This window comes from Epinephelus moara, chromosome 15 (assembly GCF_006386435.1).
Source record: "Epinephelus moara isolate mb chromosome 15, YSFRI_EMoa_1.0, whole genome shotgun sequence".
NCBI classification, from domain to species: Eukaryota; Metazoa; Chordata; class Actinopteri; order Perciformes; family Serranidae; genus Epinephelus; species Epinephelus moara.
This window is the reverse complement of record NC_065520.1, coordinates 16,460,703-16,483,854: the sequence shown is the minus strand read 5'-3', so window position 1 is coordinate 16,483,854 and position 23,152 is coordinate 16,460,703. Positions and strand designations below refer to the sequence as shown.

Below are 23,152 nucleotides of genomic sequence, written 5' to 3'. Positions count from 1 at the left end.
ACATTTGTTACTTAGGTTGTTGCAACTGATCACCAGCAGACGCCAGCTACATATCATTCAGACTGCTTCAGGATGAGTGAGAAACACAACGCTAGAAAAACTGTGCAAAGAAACCAAAAAACTTGCAACACCATTCACACACACATCGACAAACATGGAAGAAAAGCAGAAGGAAAACACACTTAAAGGAAGATATAAGTAAGATTTTTCTGTAATGCAGAGAATAGATGATTAAATCAACCTTAAAGACCACAAAATATCATCAGAGTCTGGTTACACTCTGCAGGTGGAGGCAGAAAGACGTTTATTACAGCAGGAGTGTGGCGTTCAGGGACACACTTTCTTGGGTTTGTGGTACATTTAGAGCAACATGGGACGCAGCAAGGCTAAAGCTTTTCAACATTTAACTGCTACTGAGTGTTGGAGGAAAAGCACTGATTGCCAAATGTGGAAAAGAGTAAATAAAGACGATTCAACATCACAGATTTTGTTGTCTGCTGACCTGGGATCTGTCTCAGCAGGATTACATTAAACACCAAACAGCTGGAGATAATATACCCAAACAACCATTCCTAGTGACACAGTCTGTTCTAAAACAACAAGAAAATAAAATAAATTTTGTTTAAGCAATTTTTTAAAAACTAAAATCCAAATTCTGACCCAAGAATACATTGATTTGTCAAATACTAAAGGTAAACTTCATAATAATAACTTCCTTTTAACACTTTGCAGTCACTAATTACAATCATAGTAACACAATTATTCTCAATCAGCATGTTAAATGTGGTTTATCAGCCCCTCCAGGATGGTGCAATCACAATAATTAAAGCAAGTTCGACCAACCTCCATGAATTCTGCAGGACTCAATCTCAACTTTGCAAATTTGTCAATCATCGTAGTTTCCTGTGAAACACGAAGCTCACTTTTTTGTTTCTGGTTGTGAAGATGCAGACACGTGCGAGGCACTTCCCTGATGTTCTGCACAAAAGTGGGGGTTAACTGTTTTGCATCGCGTGCAACATTTTTTTTGGAAAACACCCGGAGAATGAAGGAGACACGTGGACAACAGACGAGTGTTGCACCTGATGTACTGCACGCGCTGAAAGAATCAAGGTGAGTTAGGTTTAATAGGGTTAGTGTCATCAAATAGTCCCTCCAGAGTGTTGCCATTAACGCAAATTCTCTGTGAATTTTGCGCGACCTTGCAATTTTGACCAATCACCACAACTTTGCCGCAAATGTGACCACACACAGTGACAGGGCTAACTGTTAGCATCACACGGCTAAAGGCCCTGACACACCAAGCCGACGGTCGGCTGTTAACCAAAGTCGGGCCATCGGTGAGTGTCTGTCACCCTAGTTTTTCAGTGTGTCCCGCACCGTCGGCACTTCGGCGGCGGCGGCTTTTCGGCCGATTTAGCATGCTGAATCGGCAGCGGAGCTTGTCGGTGAGAGAGATCACTCTGATTGGCTGTTAAGGTTTTATTTCCTTGCCCCTGTAGCGAGTGAATCTGCCTGTAGTGAAACCAGGGCTAACAAGTGCTTCCTTCTGAGGAACCTAAATAACTAATCGGAGCTAGCTGGGAGGCTAACGGAGCGTTGGCAGCATGACGGAGGGAAGCACAGCCAGTTAGCCTTTGCTAGCTCTCCGTTTGGATCCAACCGGAGCACCGAGCCCTGGTTTGTTATTCAGGTTAAAGTGGGAAGAAGCAGCGGGTTTATCAGGCAGCTGAGTGAAGTGGAGCCTGCGGAGGAAACACCGGGACCGTCTGGATGTAATAGTCCGTGGAGGTGCTGCGGTGCTCGGCTGCACAGGTAGGAAACCCCTCGGCTGACAGGATGTACCACTCTCACTCAGCTACTTTTTTTGTGTCATGCATTCCTCGGACTTCCGGTTTCCTTTTTTGCGTTATTTCCTATCACGCAGGCGCAGAACGTACGTGCTACTTGGCCGTCGGATGTAGTCTTTGTAGTGTGTTCAAATGCAACTGACACAGGGTGACGTGAGGCGACGTAGACGACGCAACAGTTGGCTTTCATCGCCGCTAGTTCTTTGACGACAGAATCAATACGTATCAGTGTCTGAGTGGGATTAACAACTCTGTCGGATGTTAACCGCTGCTGTGGGGCTTCTGCAAAATAGCGGCAAAATTTGATGAGTCGGGATGAGATCACGTTGAGCTGTGTTAGGTTGCGCTAACCGGACAGAGCAGTAACGGTTGACTGCCCCCTAATCACAAATAGATTCTAATACTGTGGGAAAATCTGAATAGTATTGAGCTCTAAATCCGTGAGTATCACAACTATTTTTGCAATTTTCACTTGCTCCAGCAATTTCATTGCAAACAAACAAACAAAAGAGCCTAAAATATATATAGATTATTTTTTAGAAAAGCTACTATGAAATCCGACATTTCAGGCCACGACAATCCCTCGAAAAAAGGCTGCAAAATCTCGGAGGAACTGCCTCGTTGGTAAAAGTTACTGAGACCACTCAGAGCAGTTTCATTCTCACTGGAACAAGTTGCCTTCGGTTTTAAAAGAATAATATATGTGTATTTTTTTTATTTGGAAATTTCACCTGCTCCTGCAATTTAATTACAAAACAACCCCCCAAAACAAAACAAACACACAAATAAGCTAAAAAATATCGCAACATGCATCGCAAGCTTTCAGGAAAGCTGCTCTGAAATCTGAAATTTAAGCCCGCAACAATCCCCCATCCAAAAAAAAAGTCTGCAAAATCCTGGAGGAACTGTTATGTTATGTTGTTTACAGAAGGGCTCAGAGGTTAAAAAGTGCACGTTGTTATTAAGTCAACAGTTTAGCATTAGCACAATTAACTTAACAGTCATTATAATCAAAACATATATATCTGCATATTATAACAAGACATATTCATATAAAGTGACGGCATGACAGATATGGCACAAGCATATAGTAATCACACTGTGCATGCATGTGTGTGTATGCACATACATACACACACATGCATATATATTCTCTGCTTTGGAATAACTTAAGACAATATATAGCAAACATTGTAGGCAATACATAAATACAATTTATGTACAGGGATACAAATATATTCTCTGATATATATTAGGAGAAACAGAGAGAAGAATTAAAAAAGAATTTTTAGTGAGAACTTTAGTGTAATTAAACGTGTACGTATGGGGAATTAATAATAAGTATATCATTGATTGAAAATATTACCTCATTTTAAAACTAATTTTCACATAAAACAATATCCCTGCTGCTGAGTGATTACGTGATTATATATATTTGTATATTAGATGCATTTATATATCAGTTTTTACTTCTTTTAATTAAACTCAACGTATAAGTTCTGTCTCACAGAGGTAGCTCTAAACTGGAGAGACAAGACACACATTTCTCACAATAAATAGTAAAAAAAAACATGATAAATAGCAAATAAAAATTTAAATAAATTGTAGAAATAAAATAGAGACATAACTGTATGTCGGACCACATGGATCATTCTACTGTATAGGGGTCATGAGAGCACGGTAAACTCCCCAAGGAGGCTATTTCGGTCTGATCCATTTCCTTACTGGGTCGATGTTAATGAGACAGAGCCTCCGAGCTCCCGGGATGAGACTGACGCTTTTGTTTAGCTTCACAGGCGAAGATATTGATCTTTACAATGCAGGTTTGCGACGTGAAAAGCAACCTGACGACTCTTGGTTTCTCATCCTAACTTTGAAGAGTGCCTAACACATTTTTTTTTAATCCCTTTTATTTCCTAAATTGCCTTTTTTTTTATAGCTTACATCTGTTTTCAAACAGTGTTTCACCTTTTTTTTTGTCTTGGTCTGAAAATATAATTAACTAAATATAATTATTGTTTTCCAAAACAGTATAACAACATAAATAAAGCTGCAGGGTATACAGCATCACACAAACGTTCTAGGAAGCTCTATGGAAAGTGCATGGTTTGTAAGCAAAAGCATCTTGAACTTGAATTTGGGTGAGATTAGAGCTCAAAGAGTCTAGTCTAGACGCTAATTAGTTGACTGACAGAAAGCTAATCAGCTCATTTGATAGTCACATAATTATTCTGAACCAAAAATGCAAACATCTGCTGGTTAGCTGCAGATTATTACAGATTATCTCCCAGTAAAACGTCCTGAAAAGCCTCGAAACAAGACAAACTTGACACATTTGCTAACATGTTTTTCTCTCATTTCTAAGATGCATAAACTTACACAGAGGCGGACTGCATTCAGACAAAGACGTCACATCTTTTCTGTCTTAAAGGGATTGTTTGGATGTTTTGAAGTAGGGTTGTAAGAGGTTCGTATCCATAGTTAGTGTATTAGCAACAGCAGATGTCGGCATGCCCCTAGTTTGGAGAAGCAAGCCCGAGTCCAGCACGTACCGCTGTGGACGGGGGCAGCAGTAAAATGGATTTTAACGACCTAAAAAAGAAAATCAAGCATGAGCATGTTACAGTCCTGGAGGATTATTAATGTGCACCTCCTCCTGTACTGCCTTAATATGCACATTCAGCACATCCAATGCATCAAAACATTGTTTTCTAGTTGGAGCCGCGCCTCGTTTTCAAACTGTATGGTTTGACTAAAATGAACAATGACAGCAATATAGTCCACGATGAGCAGCGCTAAAATCAACCTGCGTAGTTGTCCCTCCATTGTGACATTAGAAAGTGTCACATTTATCTCTTCTTCAACGTTTGGTTTACTTCCTGGGTTTTTCCCACGTGGAAATTCTGACCAATCAAGAGCAGCTTTCTCGCGCAAGGCATTTGATCTGGTCCTCTTGTAAATGCTGCTGTGAGAACACGAACCAACTCTAGGCAATTACGCCCAATTCGGATGATTCGGACCAAATCAAGACATACTTCCGTTAGTACACTTCCATGTGCATTATGCACTCATTGGCGTGGTGTGCAAATTTCGACAGGGTAGTGTTGTCTCAAACCAAACATGGCTGTTGTGCACTCACCGGAAATGACGACCGCAAATTAGCTAGTTAGCAAACTAGCATTCGCGTTATCGTTCGCGGCACTAAATCATTACAGACTGCTAAATTAACCCAATAAACACACCGCTAGCTTATACCCAACAACAGTATAGTGGTGCTTAGTGCAAAAAACATATGTATTTTTACAATGCAGCGACGTTCACGGTCGCACAGTCCTTGGCCGCTATTTCCAGTTTGAAAAGTGGTCCCTCCCCTTCCGCTACGTAGCCAAGATGGCGACCATTGAGGGCGAGAAGTGTCCATAGTTCTATGTGCTATGTCTAATCTATAAGTAGCTTATACAACCCCACTTCAAAGAATCCAAACTATCCCTTTCATCTCTTTGCAAACACAGATCCTGAACTAACCTGTTAAAAACCTGACTGAAGCATTTGGCACAAGCATGGATACATTCCTCATTCATTCACCAAACAGCTCGACTACAACTCGACTCTATAAAGCTAATATCAACTGTCTGTACCAGTTTGTTATAAAGACAAAGTCACCATCTGAATAAATGTAAACTGGTACACATAAATGCTCTAGAGGGTGTAGAACCTACAGCACTACACTGCATAATCAAACCCCTGAATATCCTACTAGCAGTACATTCCAACATCAGCCAATTAGAAGCTGCATCCCTAAAACACAAAGACTCAACTCTGTCAATTGGCGGGACGGAGCTGAGCTGAGCTGCATTGGCGTTAAAAGCTGCAGAGCAGATGTGGGTTGAGTCACTGGCTCAATTTGTCTGCAAAGTGCCATCGCTGGCCACTCAAGACAGGTGAAAGTAAAACAGTCTCAGGGAGTGACAAGTGTAGAAGCACTGGTGACATCAAACATGTCACTGCTTTTACAAAGTGAAGTGAAGCCATAAATAACACCTCAGCCAGACTAGGACAGCTCAAGGGCATCGAGAGCTCAAATAATAACGTGTTTTCAGGGATAATGGGACACGGGACTTGCAATTAAAATCTACAATAGTTTGAAGCTTCATTCGAGACGGTGACATTTGACAAACTGCATTTTAGGCTTATACAGTTTATGATTTTAGGTCACTATAAACTTTTGTAAAACTCTGTCCAGGGTAAGGATTTTCAGAAACTAGTGTTAACACGTAAACAAGGAAAACAGGCCTTTTGGCTTATGACGTCATGGTGTGCGCTCCTTTATGAGGCGCCACAAACGAGGCAGACTTTGGTGCAATGGTAAATGTGGCCAAAATAGAGCTGGTTCTGACTTTGCAAACAGGATGTACTCAGGAACAGAGGCATCATCATCACTGCTTCAGGAAGACTTCTAGTAATAGCTTTTTTTCCAGGCTTCAGTTTGGGCCAACATCTTTTTCTTTGGCTTTATGTAGCATTAGGGTTAGAGTTATATCAACTCTTGGTTTGGCATGCTCTTGACAGCACTTCAATTGCCTTTTTGTGTTTTTATTTGGACGAAAATTTGTGTATGGATATTGCTGGTGTGAGTTTGGAGTTGTGTTTTTGTTCTAGTGTGTACAGAGATATTTTGGAAAGCAACCCAGCAAGCAATAGTCGTGATTTAAACGTATTGGCTATATTTAGCTCCGATTTAGTCGAGCTACATGTAACCCAAATCTAGCCGATTTAATTTTGAAATTGATTAAATGTAATTTTCGCCATTGCAGATGGCGTGCGGTATGATATTCAATCACGTATGGAGAGTCAACAGTCATTAAAATATGTTTATCTACATTTTTTGGACATGGTCTCTACATAGCCGTATAATTGATGACGTCTACACTTTGGCTATGGTTAGACGTCTACCAGATTTTCACTGACAGCCCAAATTCAGCCATGATTTAGCCTAGACCTCAGGTCTTCATGTAGACGGCTATTAGACGTTTTTTAAACCAAAAAAATGCTTGCTGGGAAAGGTCATGTCGACAGACTTTTTTCTTTCAAAAAAAAAAAAGAGGGAAAAATATCCATTTACAAAATAATTTGTATACTTGCAGACAGAGCCTACGTGGCTGCGTAGGATTTTTTCCGACTCGTGTGATCCAAACATTACCAATAACTCCAGAGCATTGTTATATCCAAAAGTTAAAAGAAATGTAGTAAAAATGTAACGATTTCCCAAATTCACGTTTTTGTCTAATGAAATATTCGGCTTCAATCGTATTTGTTGGCATTTAGCCCCTTAAAAGCAATATTTTACTGCTGTCAAAAACATTTGTTCTCCAGCTCGCATCGGCATTAACGAGGAGGTGTAGCTGTTAGATTAGCAGTAATCCAACAGCACTATAAATAAATTACAGTTTATCATTAAAGAAAATCGATTAAAAAAAAATTAAATAAAGATGAATCACTTTATTCAAATTGAGGATTTAATTTAAGGATTTTTTGGTTTTAAGGGTGATGATGTCACAAAAGGTGATGACAGCTTCATTCAAATACCTCAATAGAAAGTTCAAATATTAAAAAAAAAAAAAAAAAAAAAATAAAATAAAAATATATAAATAAATGATATGCAGTAGAGCCTTATTATTAATATAATTAAATTATTTTTTTTGAGTATGCCACTGAAATAATTACAACTACAATCATTTAAAGCAGGAGTGATAAAATATTATTTTATATACCCAAAGATATTTGACTCTTAACTATCTGTTTGTATTCTTGTCAATTCGGCATTAATATTATCTACATAGATAAACTGTATTTGCGTACACACTTTTTGGACTTTGTAGCTTCAACTCAATACCAGTCTCTGTTGGTTATCTGCGCTATTTAAAAGACTTTGAGTTTATGCAACAAAGTTTACCCTGAATTCTGGTGTAATCATCTTAGTCTGGCTGAAGTGTTTCCATGAGTTCAGTTCATTTATCTTGGATACAAAGTTTGACACTCTTTAATCCTAAATGTAACCACTGTTCTGAGACATAATTAAAAAGACAATTTACTAAATAGATTGACACATTTTTTAACCCGATAAAGGCTAAAGTTTGGGGAGTCAAAATCATACATTAAACTGCATGTAAACGAGTCACAACTGACCCAGATCTGCTGCAAAGTGCACAGGCTGAAGTAGAAGCAAACAAGCTCCTTCTACTAAAAGCAGGAAGACCTAAAAAAATAAAATGAGCAAATACTGCCAGAAAATAATAATACATAAGCCAGAGTAAGCTTACTTCAGTTTGGCATCAAATAAAAGCTTTTGTTTCCTCCACTTTAGCTTGTAGGGTGCAAAAGCACACGGAAGACAATGAGCTCAACATATTGCACAGATGAAATAAGAGAAATAGATTTTTGTTTATGATAGCTACTATCAACAATAACTCTTTCCTGAAAGCAAATATTTATATATATAATCTGCATATCTTTATACATATTCACAACTCAGGTGTCACGTCTGGCCTGTCGGTTAGTGTGAATGGAGAATAAGGCAGAGCAGCTCACTGACAGTCACACAGGTCGTGAATCTGTCCACTAGAGGGCGCTATGTACCGCAAATGTATCTGTGAGATTTAGATGAGTGCACTGATGAGACCATTTTCTAAATCTTGCATATAAACCATTTGTACTGTTGTAAAACCATCCAGATGTTTTCTATTTCTGGACTGGATTCAAAGACATTTAACAGATGCATCACACACGATTCTGTGTTCACACTAAGCCTGCCGAATTTGTCGGTTCAGCATTTTTCACACCAAAAAAACGGAGCTTTCCAAGAACCACGGATGAATCTGGGAATGGCAGCCTTGAAACTGTTCACGTTAACACATTTTTCACCCCAAAACAACTGAATCGTCAGGATAAATGTTAGAATTGCACGTTTCTGCAAACCACAGATACCTCACATTTGTGCGTTATTATGTAGCGGATACATTAAAACTTTTTCAACAACAATGTGGTTAGCGTGTGGTTATGTTTCGGCACAAAAAAACACTTTGCTACGGTTCAGAAAAGATCATTTTTTTGCTTACAATACTTGGTTTTTAGTGGAAACACAGCAATGTCTGGTGAAAAAACAACCGCGTTTGTGTCACTGTCCCCAGTAGAAACACAGGAACCCTTGACAAAAAACACCCAAATTTGATGGCTAAAAAGCTGCTGGAAATGCAGCGATGTGTTGGTAAAAAACAACCACTTTTGTGGCATATCCTGGCAGGAAACACAGCATCATCTGGGTGAAAAAGTGTTTTTCGTAGCACTATTTTGGGTGGAAATACAGTGAATGGTTGCTAAAAAATACCCAAGCTTGGTGACAAAAAAGCAGCTGGAAATGCAGCAATGTCTGGGTCAAAAACAACCACTTCTTGTGGCATATCCTGGCAGGAAATGCAGCTTCATCTGGGTGAAAAAATGCAGGAAATGCAGCAATGTTTGGGTAAAAAACAACCGCTTTTTTGTAGCATATCTTGGATAGAAACGCAGCTATGTCTTGGCAAAAAACAACAGCTTTTCGTGGCACTACCCCGGCAAGAAACACAGCAATGCGTCGCTAAAAATGGCCAAGTTTGGTGGCTGGAATCGCTGCATTGACTCGCAACCCCTGATTATGTTATTTGTTGGTGTCTGCTGCTTGGCGGGGGTCTGCTCATATCCTACATCACTTGTTAATATATGTATGAAAAGTACAAATGAAACAAAGCTTTGGTTTGCAGAGGCGTACAATGTGTTTTCTTCTGGTGACTTGGCTGCCGAAAACTGACCTAAAATGGTCTCTAAAAACTTGATGATGCAGACTGGGTGCTGCTCAATCAATCAGTTCTGTTTCCCAAATGTCTCCTGGAGATCTTCTGTCCTGCATGCTTTCTCCCTGCTCCAACACAGCTGATTCAAATGATGACAAACTGACCAGTTAAATCAGCTGTGTTGGAGCAGGGAGAGATCTAAAACATGAAGGTTAAGGGCTCCTCCAGGAGGGAGTGTATCTATGGTCCTTTTTATGTCGGGGCTTCAGGACACTTGGATCACTACGGACGAGCAGTATGGAGATATTTTGTGGTTTCAATTATGTGTTTTTGGACGTTTGAATCTGAGGCGCCGTCAGCCTCCATTAGGTGGAGTTGTGTTGCTACCTCCTCTCTCCTTGGAAACTTCACCTTGAGCCTCCATTGGCATATGGGTGAGTAGATAATAGGGTTGGGAACTGTTCATAATTGAACCAATGCGGTACCGGTATCTGGAATTTGGTACCGGTACCAAATGGTACCTTATGTCGGTACTTTTTAAAGTCTAAACTTCTCAGTTTCAACATTTTATTGAGAACATTTAGGAACAGTGCTGCATGTTAACTTTTGTCTGCACATGCATTTATTTTGAAAATTCAATAAAAAGATTTAAATAGAAATAAATACAATTCCTTAAATTGGAAGTGTTTACCCAGCCTGCCTTGCACGATGCGTCGCAAATATTGCAGCGAGCGCCGTCTCCGTCGACTGGCGTGAAGTGCAGCCAGACTTTGGACCGCTTTCGGCTCGCCATTGTTGCTGAGTCTGAGGTGTGAGACGTGCTCTCGCTCCACCTCCACCTCAGGTACTGAAATTTGGCACAATTCATTTTAAGTGAATCGGTACTCGGTAGTACCGACGTGAATCGGTACCAAGTACAACAAGTACCGAGTTTCGGTACCCAACCCTAGTAGATAATGGCTGTGTAGGTGTAGCAGGCTTAGTGTAGCAGGCTTAGTGTGGACATCAAGTGCGGTCTAAACTTCATGTGGAGCCTCAAAAAGTAAACCTAACATCTGTGCTGATACTTTTCCAGGCTTGCCCACCACGTGTTTTTGAAGCTTGAAAAAAAAGGAAGAACAACAAACAGGAAGTGTCCATAAACAAAACAAAAACAAGAGGCGGGGTTTTGCCGTTGATAAGTGGGGGGTCGGTTGTGTAAAGCCCTTAGTCAGGGTAGGACAGTGTGTACATGCTGTACAGCATCAGTGTGCATGATTTACACACACACTCACAGGACAGTGGCACAGTTTCAGAAACACCCTCGGGAGTCAGTGTGGATTATTCCCACCCCTCCACAGTCACTCCGAACAGAGGGAGCAGCTCGCTGCTGTTCAGCTGCAGCGGAGCTTGGCCAGGAAATAAGCCACGCTGAGGAAGATCCACACCACCAGGAGGTTGGGGCTGAAGGCCAGCAGCGGCAGCGAGTACAGGAGGCTGGGGTCCAGCCGGAAGTCGCGCACCGGCAGCAAGCCGCTCAGGTTCTTCTGGATCACCCCCTCCCTCGTCCCAATTCTGCCGAGTCACGGGGAGGTGGGAGGGAGAGGAGGAGGTGTGGAGCAGCAAAAAAGGTTGGAGGGAGAAAATAAAAGCAAGAGACGGGAACAGATGAAGAAAAAGTATAAAGGGAATTAGGGGAAAAGAGGAGAGGAAATAAAGATTGCAAGAAGGGAAGAAGAGGAAGGAAGCGTGTCGCAACAAAGCCAAAATAAACAGATGGCACGCACGAACGCATGCACAGAGGTGAGATGGCAAATTAACAGGGGATACCGGCGAAAAATCACAGTGACAGAGAAAACCACCGCCACGATGACAGACAGCAGTTTCCATGGTGTGACATCAGAATAAAAACCGCATGTAGGGTCCCAAACAAATGGAACACAAAAGAGCCAAATCACAACAAAGTCAAACACGCGGGGAAACAGAGGAAGAGGAACAAAGAGAAAGAGAAAAAAGAGAAAATTAAGAAAGATGTTTCGACGTCTTTCAGAGGAGGAAAGAAGATAAGAAAAAACAGCAATGGCTCTCCATGTTTATGTGCTCTAAGACATGGCGTGAAGAGGGAGGAGAGGGCGGTTTCACTTGTGACAGAGCCAACATGCGGAGAAACACCCTGTAAATTCAAGGGATGAGGCGACATTTTGAAGTCGTTCAAGCTGTTGGACGGAAGGACATGCTAACAAAGCTAACATGCAGCAAGTATCAGCAAGCAGACGTAACTTCAAAATATATTTAAGGGTGTTTCATATTTCACCTTATCTATATTCAATGAGGGGAAAAGGGGTAATGGAGGGGAAATGTGAAGGGAAAAGGGCAGAGTATCTCAAAGCTTCTTTCAACATGCATCACAGCTCAAAACGAGCGCAAACAGAAACAAATGAAGCTGCGTTCATGCTCGTCGGCTGATAAAGGAAGAAGGGAGGAAAAAGGGAAAGATGTGAGGAGGAGAGAAAGGTGGAGAGATGTCGTGTCATGCGAGTATCTGTGTGGCAGTGCAACTTTATTGAGCACAAGTACAACGCAGACAGGTGTGGTTACATCCTTTTAAACAGCAATATATAACAAAGTCACATAAAACTCCACTTGGAACACACAAAGATTTTTTTTGACACAAAGATACAAACACTTGGGTATAATATAAACCTATTTTCTTCCATGTTGAGTTGCAGACGGCACATTTGCTGTAACAACATGGATCAATATCAATAAAGAAAGCTCTGTTTGGGAATATAAATGAATACGTCTGCCACTGTCTCCTGTCTTTTATGATAGTGGTTATTTCTGTCAGTAGATGTCTTTTTTCAGACCACAAACAAAGCTTTGTTAAACGTTTTCAGATGCTGGCATTCAGTGTGTTTCCTTTCCTCAGTTGCAACACGAGGGACATTTATTCAAAACTTCTTTTTCTATTCAAAAACCTGGACAAAAACAAAACTATTTAAGACATTTTCTCTTGTTTTTATTTGCTGTTTTTACCAGTTTAAATTTTTAATTAATGTTTCTGAAATACTTCACCCCCCAAATGACCACTTGTGTGTCAATTACTCACTCTGTGTTACACTGAATTCATCAGGAAAACTTAGGTTTCCTCACATGCCTCTACGGTGATCGAAGAATCTAAATGGGTCGGGTCCAGGCTTTTTTAAGGCAATTCTGAGCAACAAGCAGAAGAATTGGAAGACATTTAGGAATTTAGCAACGCAATCTGCTTTTTGCATCAGCTGAGGCTTGAACTCACAACCTCTGAGACTAAGAATCAATTTCTATCTCACTGAGCTAATTAGTCAGTGACAATTCATGTGTAGCTTCACAAATTGACTAAGCCAGACGTGCAGGTTTAGCAGCCGTCCATGCATGGAAAAGCAGATTTCAAACCACTGTAAAAAATTCAGTTATCGAAACAAAAATCTGAAAATACACATATTGCATCTAGACAGCATGGAGATGTTGGTAATTTGTTTGTAACAATGATTGATTTGCTCCATAAGTGAAAAACTGATGTTTAAAATTGCCATTTTTACATTGACTCCAATTGTTCACATTAGAGCAAAATTCAAAATGCTGTCAAAAATTCAGTTTTTGAGATAAAATTCTGAAATTTGCCACACATCATCTACCATGACTCTAGAATTTTGTCATTTTTTTCATGAACATTGAAGATTTATTTAGCAAGAATTTGCATGTATATGTTTACAGTACCGTTTACAGTCAAACATTTTGATGCACTGTAGGCTCAATTTTTGATAAATCAAAAATCTGAGAAACGTAGTTTTTGTAGGACAGTCTGAAGATGCTCTGTAGCAAGTTTGGTGTCAATTGAGCAAAAATTGTGGGAGGAGATAGGTTTAAGAAGTTTTACAGTTTTTGAAAAAAACAGAGTGATGAACTTCATAATTTTTAATAGGTTTAAATGTACAAAAGTTTCTTCAGTATTGGGGCTACAGTTTGATGAAAGCTGTGAAGTTGTAGCACGTATGGTTGATTTGTTATGAATTTTCAAAGTTTTGAACTTTAGACGCTTGCTGTAGCGCCACCATCAGGACTATTGGCTTGAGTTTACAGCTGAGGATATCTGGCATGAGACTGGACCTTTGTGCAAATTATGATTTCCTCGGAAGAAGAAAGAAGAAAGAAGAAGAATACCTAGGATTACAATAGTGTCACCCTAATGAACAATATTTCATATTTACTGAGGCCTAGTCCACACGGACCCGTGTACTTCTGAAACCGAAGTTTTTCGGGCTCTGGTTTCCAAAAAAATTTTGTCCACACGAGTGGTGTGATTCAAAAATATGATATCAACACGAAACCGCAAAACCCGCTACCAAGTGATGTAATACACATACGAAAGCAGTAGGTGGCAATGTAACTTCTAACAGAAAGGCCATTTTAACCAATCAGAAGTCAGAGTCAAAACCGGAATAGGGAAGTGCGGAAAATAAAAACAACCCGAACCTCAAAAGTCATGTAGTTGGGGTAGCTAGCAACAGGAGCAGCCTCCTTTGTTGGTTGTTCAGGCGCCTCTGCTGTTGAATTATGTCGAGCAGCTGGATATGCCATCCAAAGAGACAAATAAAGTTAGCACCAGCATGTTTGTTTGGTCTGCCATTTCACTAGCTATTTACCATCGCTCTGACGTCAAACAATGGAGACAGGTCATAAAATACCGCGGTCATCCTATCTATATGCAACCACTGGCACCGGACTCGTCCAAAAACTTCACCCTGGTTTCAGGGGCCCAAAAGTGCGGTTGAGTAAGTGCACTCACGCCCTTTTTGGCCCCAAACAGAGGTAAATCTTTTGGTTTTAGAATTTACAAATGCCCTTTAAGTAGCAGAAAGTCCTCACCAAGAGCTTTCATTTAATTTATATAACTCAGTTTTGCCCAGAATGTCACACGTGGACCCTTTTGGACCCACACGCTCACTCTGAAGTTGTCGAAAACTGGCAGATGCCAACAAAAAAAGCCGTCCTTTCACGTTGGTATGATACGTGGCCAGTCACCGTTATTGTACATATATATATATATATATATATATATATATAACAACGAAAGTTAAGGCAGCAAAAGTCCGAGTACGTAGGGCGGGAGGACGTCATATCTCGACGTGGAAAGTCCACAACCAAATGTCAGTATGTGACGAGGCTGGAATGAGAATGTGTTGCTTTGGTACTCACCCCTCGATAGATAAGTTTCACTTTAAGTCAGAAAGGTCTTTGCGAAGGATTGAGCATACGACTGGATAAATGAGACTTGGATTATACTACACGGATGTTTTGTTATAGTTTTGCTGTTGTTAAACCTGGACGTCTATGACTCACGTGTTTTGATTCTTCTGTCACTGCAAAGGCATGCCGGAAAAACAAAGTTTTCTTTTCAAATTCAATGCAACAGAGTGAGAAATTGATATACAAACGGTCATTTGGGGGATGAAGTATTCCTTTAATATGCCATTTTCTTTCTTCGTTTTACTGATGGATGCGTTTGCTTTCGTATGTATGTTTTTGCCATGCTACAAGCCAAATTTCCCATGCGACAAAACAAAAACTCTCCGACTTGGCTGCAGTTAAATCTTTCCTTACACCACCCAGTTTGAAAATGAATGAAAAAAAAATGAAGAAGGGACAAAGGAAAAGAAAAAGGTGACGACGACAGGAAGTCAAGTGCTCCGATGGTACAAAGGCAAAAGATTGTGCCAGCCTGTTAGCAACTCAGACTCTGAAACAGCTGCACAGAAAGGACAAGACAATGGATGTAGACGGATGTACAGACAGAACAGACTCGAAGACAAGAAGACGTACAAACAGACCAACAGGCACCCAATACACACAATCCAAAGAGGATCCTCTCACTTGAATATCAGTTTGGCACCTTTCTTCTCTAGACCTTTGTGACAAGAGTCTGGGGAAGTGAGCAACCAACTGAATTTCAAAATATTCAAGTATCCCCTCTGAGATGAACCAGCGACTCTACATCAGTTTGTTTCACACAGGGAGCAGGCAAAGCTTTTCAAATCACACGTGGGCAAAACATGCTTTTCAATGATGAAGTCAACTCATGCTGCATCACTTTATAAACGTCCATGTGTCTGAAAGGTTCAAAATGTTAAGTCTGCGTTTGCTTTTTGCCCAGGTGTGATTTTCAGTCACATTCTCATCCAGGCACTGTGTTGGCGTCCTACCTGCGCATACAGTCGAGGGCCTGCGTGAAGACCTGCGGCGCCATGCCGTGCTCGTGCTGCAGGATCAGGCACTGCTCCAGGGTCACCGACATGGCCGTGCGGTCTTTGGCGCTTTTGCAGCTGGTGAAACGAACCCCGTTCAGCCGGCGGCAGATCTGAGACAGAGAGGGAAGAAACTCTGTGCTCTTTCCGTTGGGTCAAACCACACTCAAATTTATAATACAAACATTTAGCATGTAACAGAAGTTAGAGCATCTTTAGCTTTGTACTGTGATGTATTTACCGGTGAAACAGATTATTTGAGCAGAGTGAGGTTAATTCTTTGCATTTAATTGGATCGTTAAGTGAGTGAGGCCCAAAGTTTTGATTAGATGAACTTCTCTAAACGCCCCTGAGTGCATGATGAGTCATCAAACAGTTGAAACATTTTTACCTGGCATATAACTAGAGATAAGTGATCAGTTAATACAGGATCAAGTAAGAGGAAATGTGTTTTTCATGTGACTGGGTCTTTAAGAAAAGTAAGGGTCTTATATTCAACACTGGATTCAATTCTGTCAAGTGTCTGATGTACAACAAAGCAGAATCGCACCTCAGCTGCCTGCCACAGGATGTCCACGTTCTTGTTTTTCCTGGCGTGGACGTTCTGCCCCAGAAACCTCAGCAGCTCAGGGAGACAAGTCTGAGAACGAGACCTCGGGAGGCCTGAAGTTTGGGGGGAAAGACGGGAAGTTCAGGTGAGAAAAAAAAGAGGGAAAATGGATGATTGGAAGAAAGTACCACTGAAGATATTGTTTTGCACACACTGGAAGGAAAAGGTAGTTCCCTGCCCTGTTGTTATGTCTTGCAGAACTCTGGCGCACTTTAGTACTTACAGTCTTCAGGCAGGACTTCTTTGAACTGTTCATAGTATGAATTCAGCCTGGAGAGACTCTCCAAGTTAATGATCTCCTGCAGGGATGTGTCTCCAAACCTGCACAACACAGAGAAACACATTCTTCCTTACATAACGCTGCAGAACAGCCTGAACTCACGCGTCCTGCCAAAACGTCTGTGTAATTGACATCGCAAAACCTCAGTCTTTTTTGTCTCCTCTCCTACTCACTCACTTCTCAGCCAGCGTCTGCTGCTCGTTGATGCCGACGTTGAAGTGCACCGGCTGGACCCTCAGCAGCATGCCGCTCTGGATCTCCCGCGGCAACGCGTCGAACATGGTTCCCGGCAGCGGGATGCGGACGTTGAAGCCGTCACGGTTACCTGTGATGATCGGCAACATATCGGGGGCGGAGCTGCCGGTGGCCTGGGTCACCTGAAAGTGATGTTAAGCGTATGAACATGCAGGCACAGGATTGATACACATTGATTCTGAATATTTGAAAATGTTCGGCCTTTACAAAGAAGAAAAGATTTAAGTGATTACTGAAATAGCTGCACAACTAATCTTCTAACTGATTAATCGTCGCAGCTCTGATAACGAGCCTGTGATCTCATTACACTTTCAATCTCAACAGAGACGTAAAACAGAGAAACAACAAGAGCACCAAAGTTAATAAATGTCAGTGAAATTGAATGAGGAAATAAAGCAGAATAAAAAATGACAAGGAACTAAAGAAGGGCAATAAAAACCACAGAGGAGGAGTGAAGTAGAAGTATAATTAAACGTAGCTTTTTACTATCCTCCTGCAGCTGCAGCGTTCACATAACTAAACATCCTCCTACCTTAAAGGTGACGTTGCGGAGATCCATGATGCCGACACTCATGTCCTCCAACATGGCCAGCTCCTCTCCTGGGAACACACACATGGTTAACAGTGATAATCTGACGAATCTGTAACAGTTGGGGGTTTAAGAGTAAAACAAAGGTGTGTGTGTGTGTTTGTACCGTAGGTGCTGAGCAGGGACTCAAACTGAGCCAGCAGGCCGATGGTGTAGAGCTGTCGGAGGAATCCGTTGTCACGGAGACAGTTCCTCAGTTTGATAATGAAGCCGCAGATGAGAGCAGTGAGCTGCAACACACACACATCAGCATTAACATCAGTTCATATAACAAAAGGGGGCTGATTGTAATCATCTGTGGCTGTTTATAGTCTGTTTGTGATACAGCATCAATTACAGCTGATTCACGTGTCCATAAATGGGACAAAACAATTAAGTCAATCTCATATCAAATCATATCTCACCGCTGTTTCTATACTTCACTGCACTGGCAGATGATATACGTTTTTAGATGATAACTTATTTTAAGATTTTTTAAAAAGTATAAATCAAACTCATGTAAAGAATGTGGTTTATTGAACGTACATTTGCATTTTCATTTAACTAGTTCTAGTCTAATTATTTTTTAGGAACTGTGTATGACCGATAATATTTAAATCTCTTCCACTTAGTGTGAACGACAACGTTCTGGCCGATATTAGTGTCTTTCGGAGGCTGTAACAGACTGCATTTTAAAGCTAGAGACATGATACTGGCACATGAAACTAGAAGATGTAAGGAATCCATTGGTACCAACAATATCATGCTAGCTTGTCAGAAAAGGGATTAAATAATGCTCCAAATTTAGGCTACATTTTGGCAGGGGGAAAACCTGCCATGGCCATTTTCACAGGTCATGTCATGTGTTAAAAAAACGGTAACACTTTACTTGAAGGTATCTACATAAGAGTGACATGACACTGTCATAACTATGACATGACACGGTCATGAACCTGTCATAAACATTATGTACATGTCATAAACATTTATGACTGCTGTGATTAAGTGTCATTCAGTTTTTGTAATGACAAGTTGACATTGTTTGGGTTGTCTTTATTATGACAAGTTGACATTAATTAAAGTGACATTACCAGAAGTTGTCTTTGTCATGACAAGTTGACATTAAATTTGTTTGGGATGTCCTTATAATGACAACTTGACACTAACCAGGATGACATTACCAGAAGATGTCTTTGTCATGACAAGTTGACATTAAATTTGTTTGGGATGTCCTTATAATGACAACTTGACATTAATCAAAGTGACATTACTAGAAGTTGTCTTTGTCATGACAAGTTGACATTACGAGAAATGCACCTCTTTTTGTGTTTGTGACAAGTTGACATAATGATTATTATTCACATGTCCTGGGATGTCCTTATAATGTCAACTTGTCATGACAAAGACGTCTTCTGGTAGTGTCACTTTAATTAATGTCAAGTTGTCATAATCAAGACAACCCAAACAATGTCAACACAACCCAAACAATGTCAACTTGTCATTACAAAAACAGAATGACACTTAATGACAGCAGTCATAAAAGTTTATGACATGTACATAATGTTCATGACAAGTTCATGACACTGTCATGTCATAGTTATGACAGTGTCATGTCACCCTTAGGTAGATACCTTCAAGTAAAGTGTTACCAAAAAAACTACGATGAATTGCTTGTGCTCAGTGACACTCTGCCTACACGAAGGGCACACATCCCCAGACACAAACAAATAAATACCATCAACTTCAACTTTACAGACATGCCCACTTTTGCTAATCCCGTGCATTATTATCTCCTATTGTATTTGAATATTTCTGCATACTGGGGTCCCTAAACAGTGTTAGCATTGTATAGATTGGGTATGAATCTCTCAATCTGACTTTGGTGAATTCAAACTAATCCTTAAAGACACTAAAGTCACACAAACTGCAAGGTAAAATTAGAGTCTGGCTTTAAAGACAGCACAGATAATGGCTTTAGTTCCCCATTAGGCAGGCTGTCTGACAGAAAGGTAAAGAGGTGAAAATATTCTAAATATAGCACACGTTTAAACTACTATCTAAATTAATATTTAAATAATATTAGCACCTCATACAACCCCACTTTAAAAAAATCTGAACTATCCCTTTAAAGCCAATAATGTACATTAAATTATCCGTTAGTGTGATGAAACTATCTTCAAATCCCTCCACACCTTTCCATTTTGTCGCAGTCTAAACTGCATCCATCAGTGTAATGAAAAATCGTTTATTAAATGAGATGGCACGCACTTGCTGAAGCGTGAATTCTTCCGCGATTCAAATCAACATATGGTTTTGTATTAAAAGCTCGGCTGCTTCTGAGATTATGTAAGTGGATGCATGTTGTTGGTTTCTGTGCATCCATGTGTGAAGGAGATCCTGTGTTTATGTAACAGGCTGAGGGTATGATGTGTCTGTTAATGTATCGTTTCTATGTTCAGCATTGGGGAGGAAAAAGCTCAGATGTTTTGGCTGCCCCTTGTTCACTGAACCCTGACGAAGACGTGGCCGTTAGTTTGTCCAAATCAGGATTCCTTCAGTGTTCATTGTTCACAAAGTTTTTATTGTGAGCCAAAAAATCCGCAGAGATCTCTTTCTCTCCAAAACAAACAGACTTTGTGATGTAAGCCGGTAAAAACACTGAAGAAAGCAGCTTCACATTAAATATCAGTGTTTCTCTTCGGCACAGCAGGGGTTGAAGCCGAGCTGCTGCTGCTGTTTGCTAGGGTGATTACTTTAGATTAGCATGTGCTATGATTTAAAAAGTGTAGCATAAATATCTGACTTAAAACGAAATAAAAAGTCAATTTATGACAACCACAACTGTGCAAATACGCAGGGGGGATATGACGCCACTGACAGGTGACGGTGACCAAATGACACGTACCGTGTCCTTGATTATGATATCAGATTTCCCTGTGTATAACATCGTTGGAAAAGTCTGGGATAATGTAAGAACAAACTCAACTAATTATACATATATATAATGACGAAAACTCTGTGTGTGTGTCTGTTCCACGTTTTTCTCCTCACTGACTTGGTCAATCCATGTGAAATTTGGCACAGTGGTAGAGGGTCATGGGAGGATGCCAATGAAGCAATATTACATCAATTGGCCAAAGGGGGGCGCTATAGCAACCGATTGAAATTGCAAACTTTGAATGGGCATATCTCATGCCCCGTATGTCGTAGAGACATGAAACTTTGCACAGAGATGCCTCTCCTCATGAGGAACACATTTGCCTCAAGAACCCATAACTTCCGCTTATATAGATTTTCCGCCATTTTGAATTTTTTGAAAAACACTTCAAATGGATCTCTTCCTAGGAAGTTTGAGCGATCTGCATGAAACTGGGTGAACATAATCTAGGGAGCAATATCTAAAGTTCCCTCTTGGCAAAAGTTGGAAAACTTAACTGGATTAAAAATCGTGTACATAATATTTTAAATGTCTAGTGATGTCAGAATTTCACATTGTCTGGACATTACAAACATTATGATGTTTTGCAGACGTTTTTTTCTCCATACTGTACCTTAAAACAAAATGCTACGTTATGCTACGTAAAGATGACGCTGGCATGAGATGTTTAGAAGATGCTGGATTTTGGTAACTTAATAATGCAACTTAAAACCAACAAAATATCTTTTAGTGGTGACATCTAATAATTACCCATTTCACTTGTAGTATCTCCCCTTAAACGTGTACAGCTGAGGCTGCAGAGATCTCATGTCTAACATCTACAATAAACCTGCAGAGCAAATATAACTGTTGTTGTAACCGAGCCAAAAATACAGATAAAAGAAGCTGTAAAAATAACAAGTTGTAAGACAAAAATCCATGACCTCGACTACCTCTGGGCTCCCATATCTTTTCAACGTTGGCCCGAAGAACTAAGATGTCTCAAGAGTAGGAGTGAGCGTGTCCGCAGGTGAAGAAATCCCTTCTCGCTCTGTCTCTTCTATTTTAACTTTACTTGCTTTGTCTTTTCACACAAGTGTTCAATAGTCGTATAAATACTGCAAAGCCACTGAGCGCTGGATCTTTGCTCCTTCTGGTTTTGTTATATTTACAGATTCATGAACTCTTCATCGATTCCCTCGCTGTGAGTCATTCGAAGATGAACAGGTGAATGCTCATGTCAGTGTGTAACTTACTGTCTGGCAGAAGACGACGTCGCGGCGGTACTGCAGCGTCAGGTCCATGGCTATCGTCGGGGCGCTGTCCTGCATCAGCAGGAACACCATGGACTTTTTGGCCTTATCGCTCATCATGGCGACGCACTCAGTGAGCGTGGTGAGGAGAGGGTACAACGCCTCGCTCCACTCGCCTGAGAAACACACATGCAGACATATAAAATGCAAATAAATACATGACAGAGGTTAAACAGGACACCAACACACTCATCCCCACACATTCTTATTAAGGTTAGCTCAGTTAAAGTGATATTTAGTCTAAATAATGAATATATATGTTAAATTTGATGCTCTGAGATTTGTTAGGACAGAAAACAGATGGAACAGAGAAACAACAGGAAAAGCAGAAGCGCTGATAGAGACCACACTCCACTGGGTAAAGCTCCAGGACATTCTCAAGTTTTGTCTCTTTCTTTAGCAGCTACTTGAAGAAATAAAAACTTTGGTTTCATCCTGAAGATGCCCTACTTTTCCCCAAAGGACATTTTCCACAAATACAACACACTACCACGTCTAAGAAACCATCTTTGTAAAGGAGAAATGAAACACTGAAGAGTCGCTTTGGGGGGAACTCACAGCAGATCAAAAACTGAAAAGAAAATAAACATGAAAATAATGGTTACATTATTACGTTAGACACTTTAGCCCTTTTCAAAATCTACGGTGTTCATTGCTCAAGGTTTCTTTTTTCATTTCCCACAGAAAATCCGATTGTCTTCCTCTTAACCCCCAAAACTGTGTTAACTTGTTGTCTACCCACCCCACGTATAAAGCTCTGTCACACTTACTTCAGTCTGAGCAATCCATCCTGTGTCAAGACACTGAAATGTGTGTAAATCTTAAGGGTTAACTGAATATGTGACGGGACGTGTTCAAGCTAAATGTGTCAAGTTGCTCTTAAAAGGAATACTTCACCCTCCAAATGACCATTTGTATGTCAATTACGCACCATCTGCCATCTTGTGAAGAAAACTGCTATTTTCACATGCCTCTCATGAACGAAGAATCCAAAAACAGAAAAAAATCTTGATGAATTAAAGTCATAGGGGTCCACATTTAACAACATCAAAACTACACTCACTGGCCACTCTATTACACACGCCTGTTCAACTGCTCATTAACATGGGTCCACAGGGGGAGCCACAGCGATCGGTCGCATTTTAGCCATTTTTTAGCATTTTTCTGTTGTTATAGCGCCACCCAGTGCCAATTAGAAGTTAAATTTCTCCAGTCACCTTGAGGCGTCCTGTTCTACATATCTACCAAGTTTAGTAAAAATCCATATGGC

General features: G+C 40.5%; 1 protein-coding gene across 7 annotated transcripts in view; it reads right to left on the bottom strand.

Annotated features, from left to right (window-relative positions):
* Positions 1–23,152, bottom strand: part of LOC126401758 (inositol polyphosphate-4-phosphatase type I A-like) — a 78,845-nt gene that overhangs the window by 5,210 nt on the left and 50,483 nt on the right. For 6 of the 7 annotated variants that reach the window (XM_050063234.1, XM_050063238.1, XM_050063239.1 and 3 more), the window contains 7 exons: positions 21,826–21,998; positions 17,780–17,903; positions 17,617–17,684; positions 17,007–17,206; positions 16,773–16,870; positions 16,490–16,602; positions 15,898–16,052 (listed from right to left, as the gene is read on the bottom strand). In XM_050063234.1, coding sequence (XP_049919191.1) covers positions 15,898–16,052; positions 16,490–16,602; positions 16,773–16,870; positions 17,007–17,206; positions 17,617–17,684; positions 17,780–17,903; positions 21,826–21,998 — 931 coding nt within the window. Of the gene's footprint in view, positions 1–10,808; positions 11,231–15,897; positions 16,053–16,489; positions 16,603–16,772; positions 16,871–17,006; positions 17,207–17,616; positions 17,685–17,779; positions 17,904–21,825; positions 21,999–23,152 lie in introns of those variants that run through there. The other variant, XM_050063241.1, reaches the window with a different exon arrangement.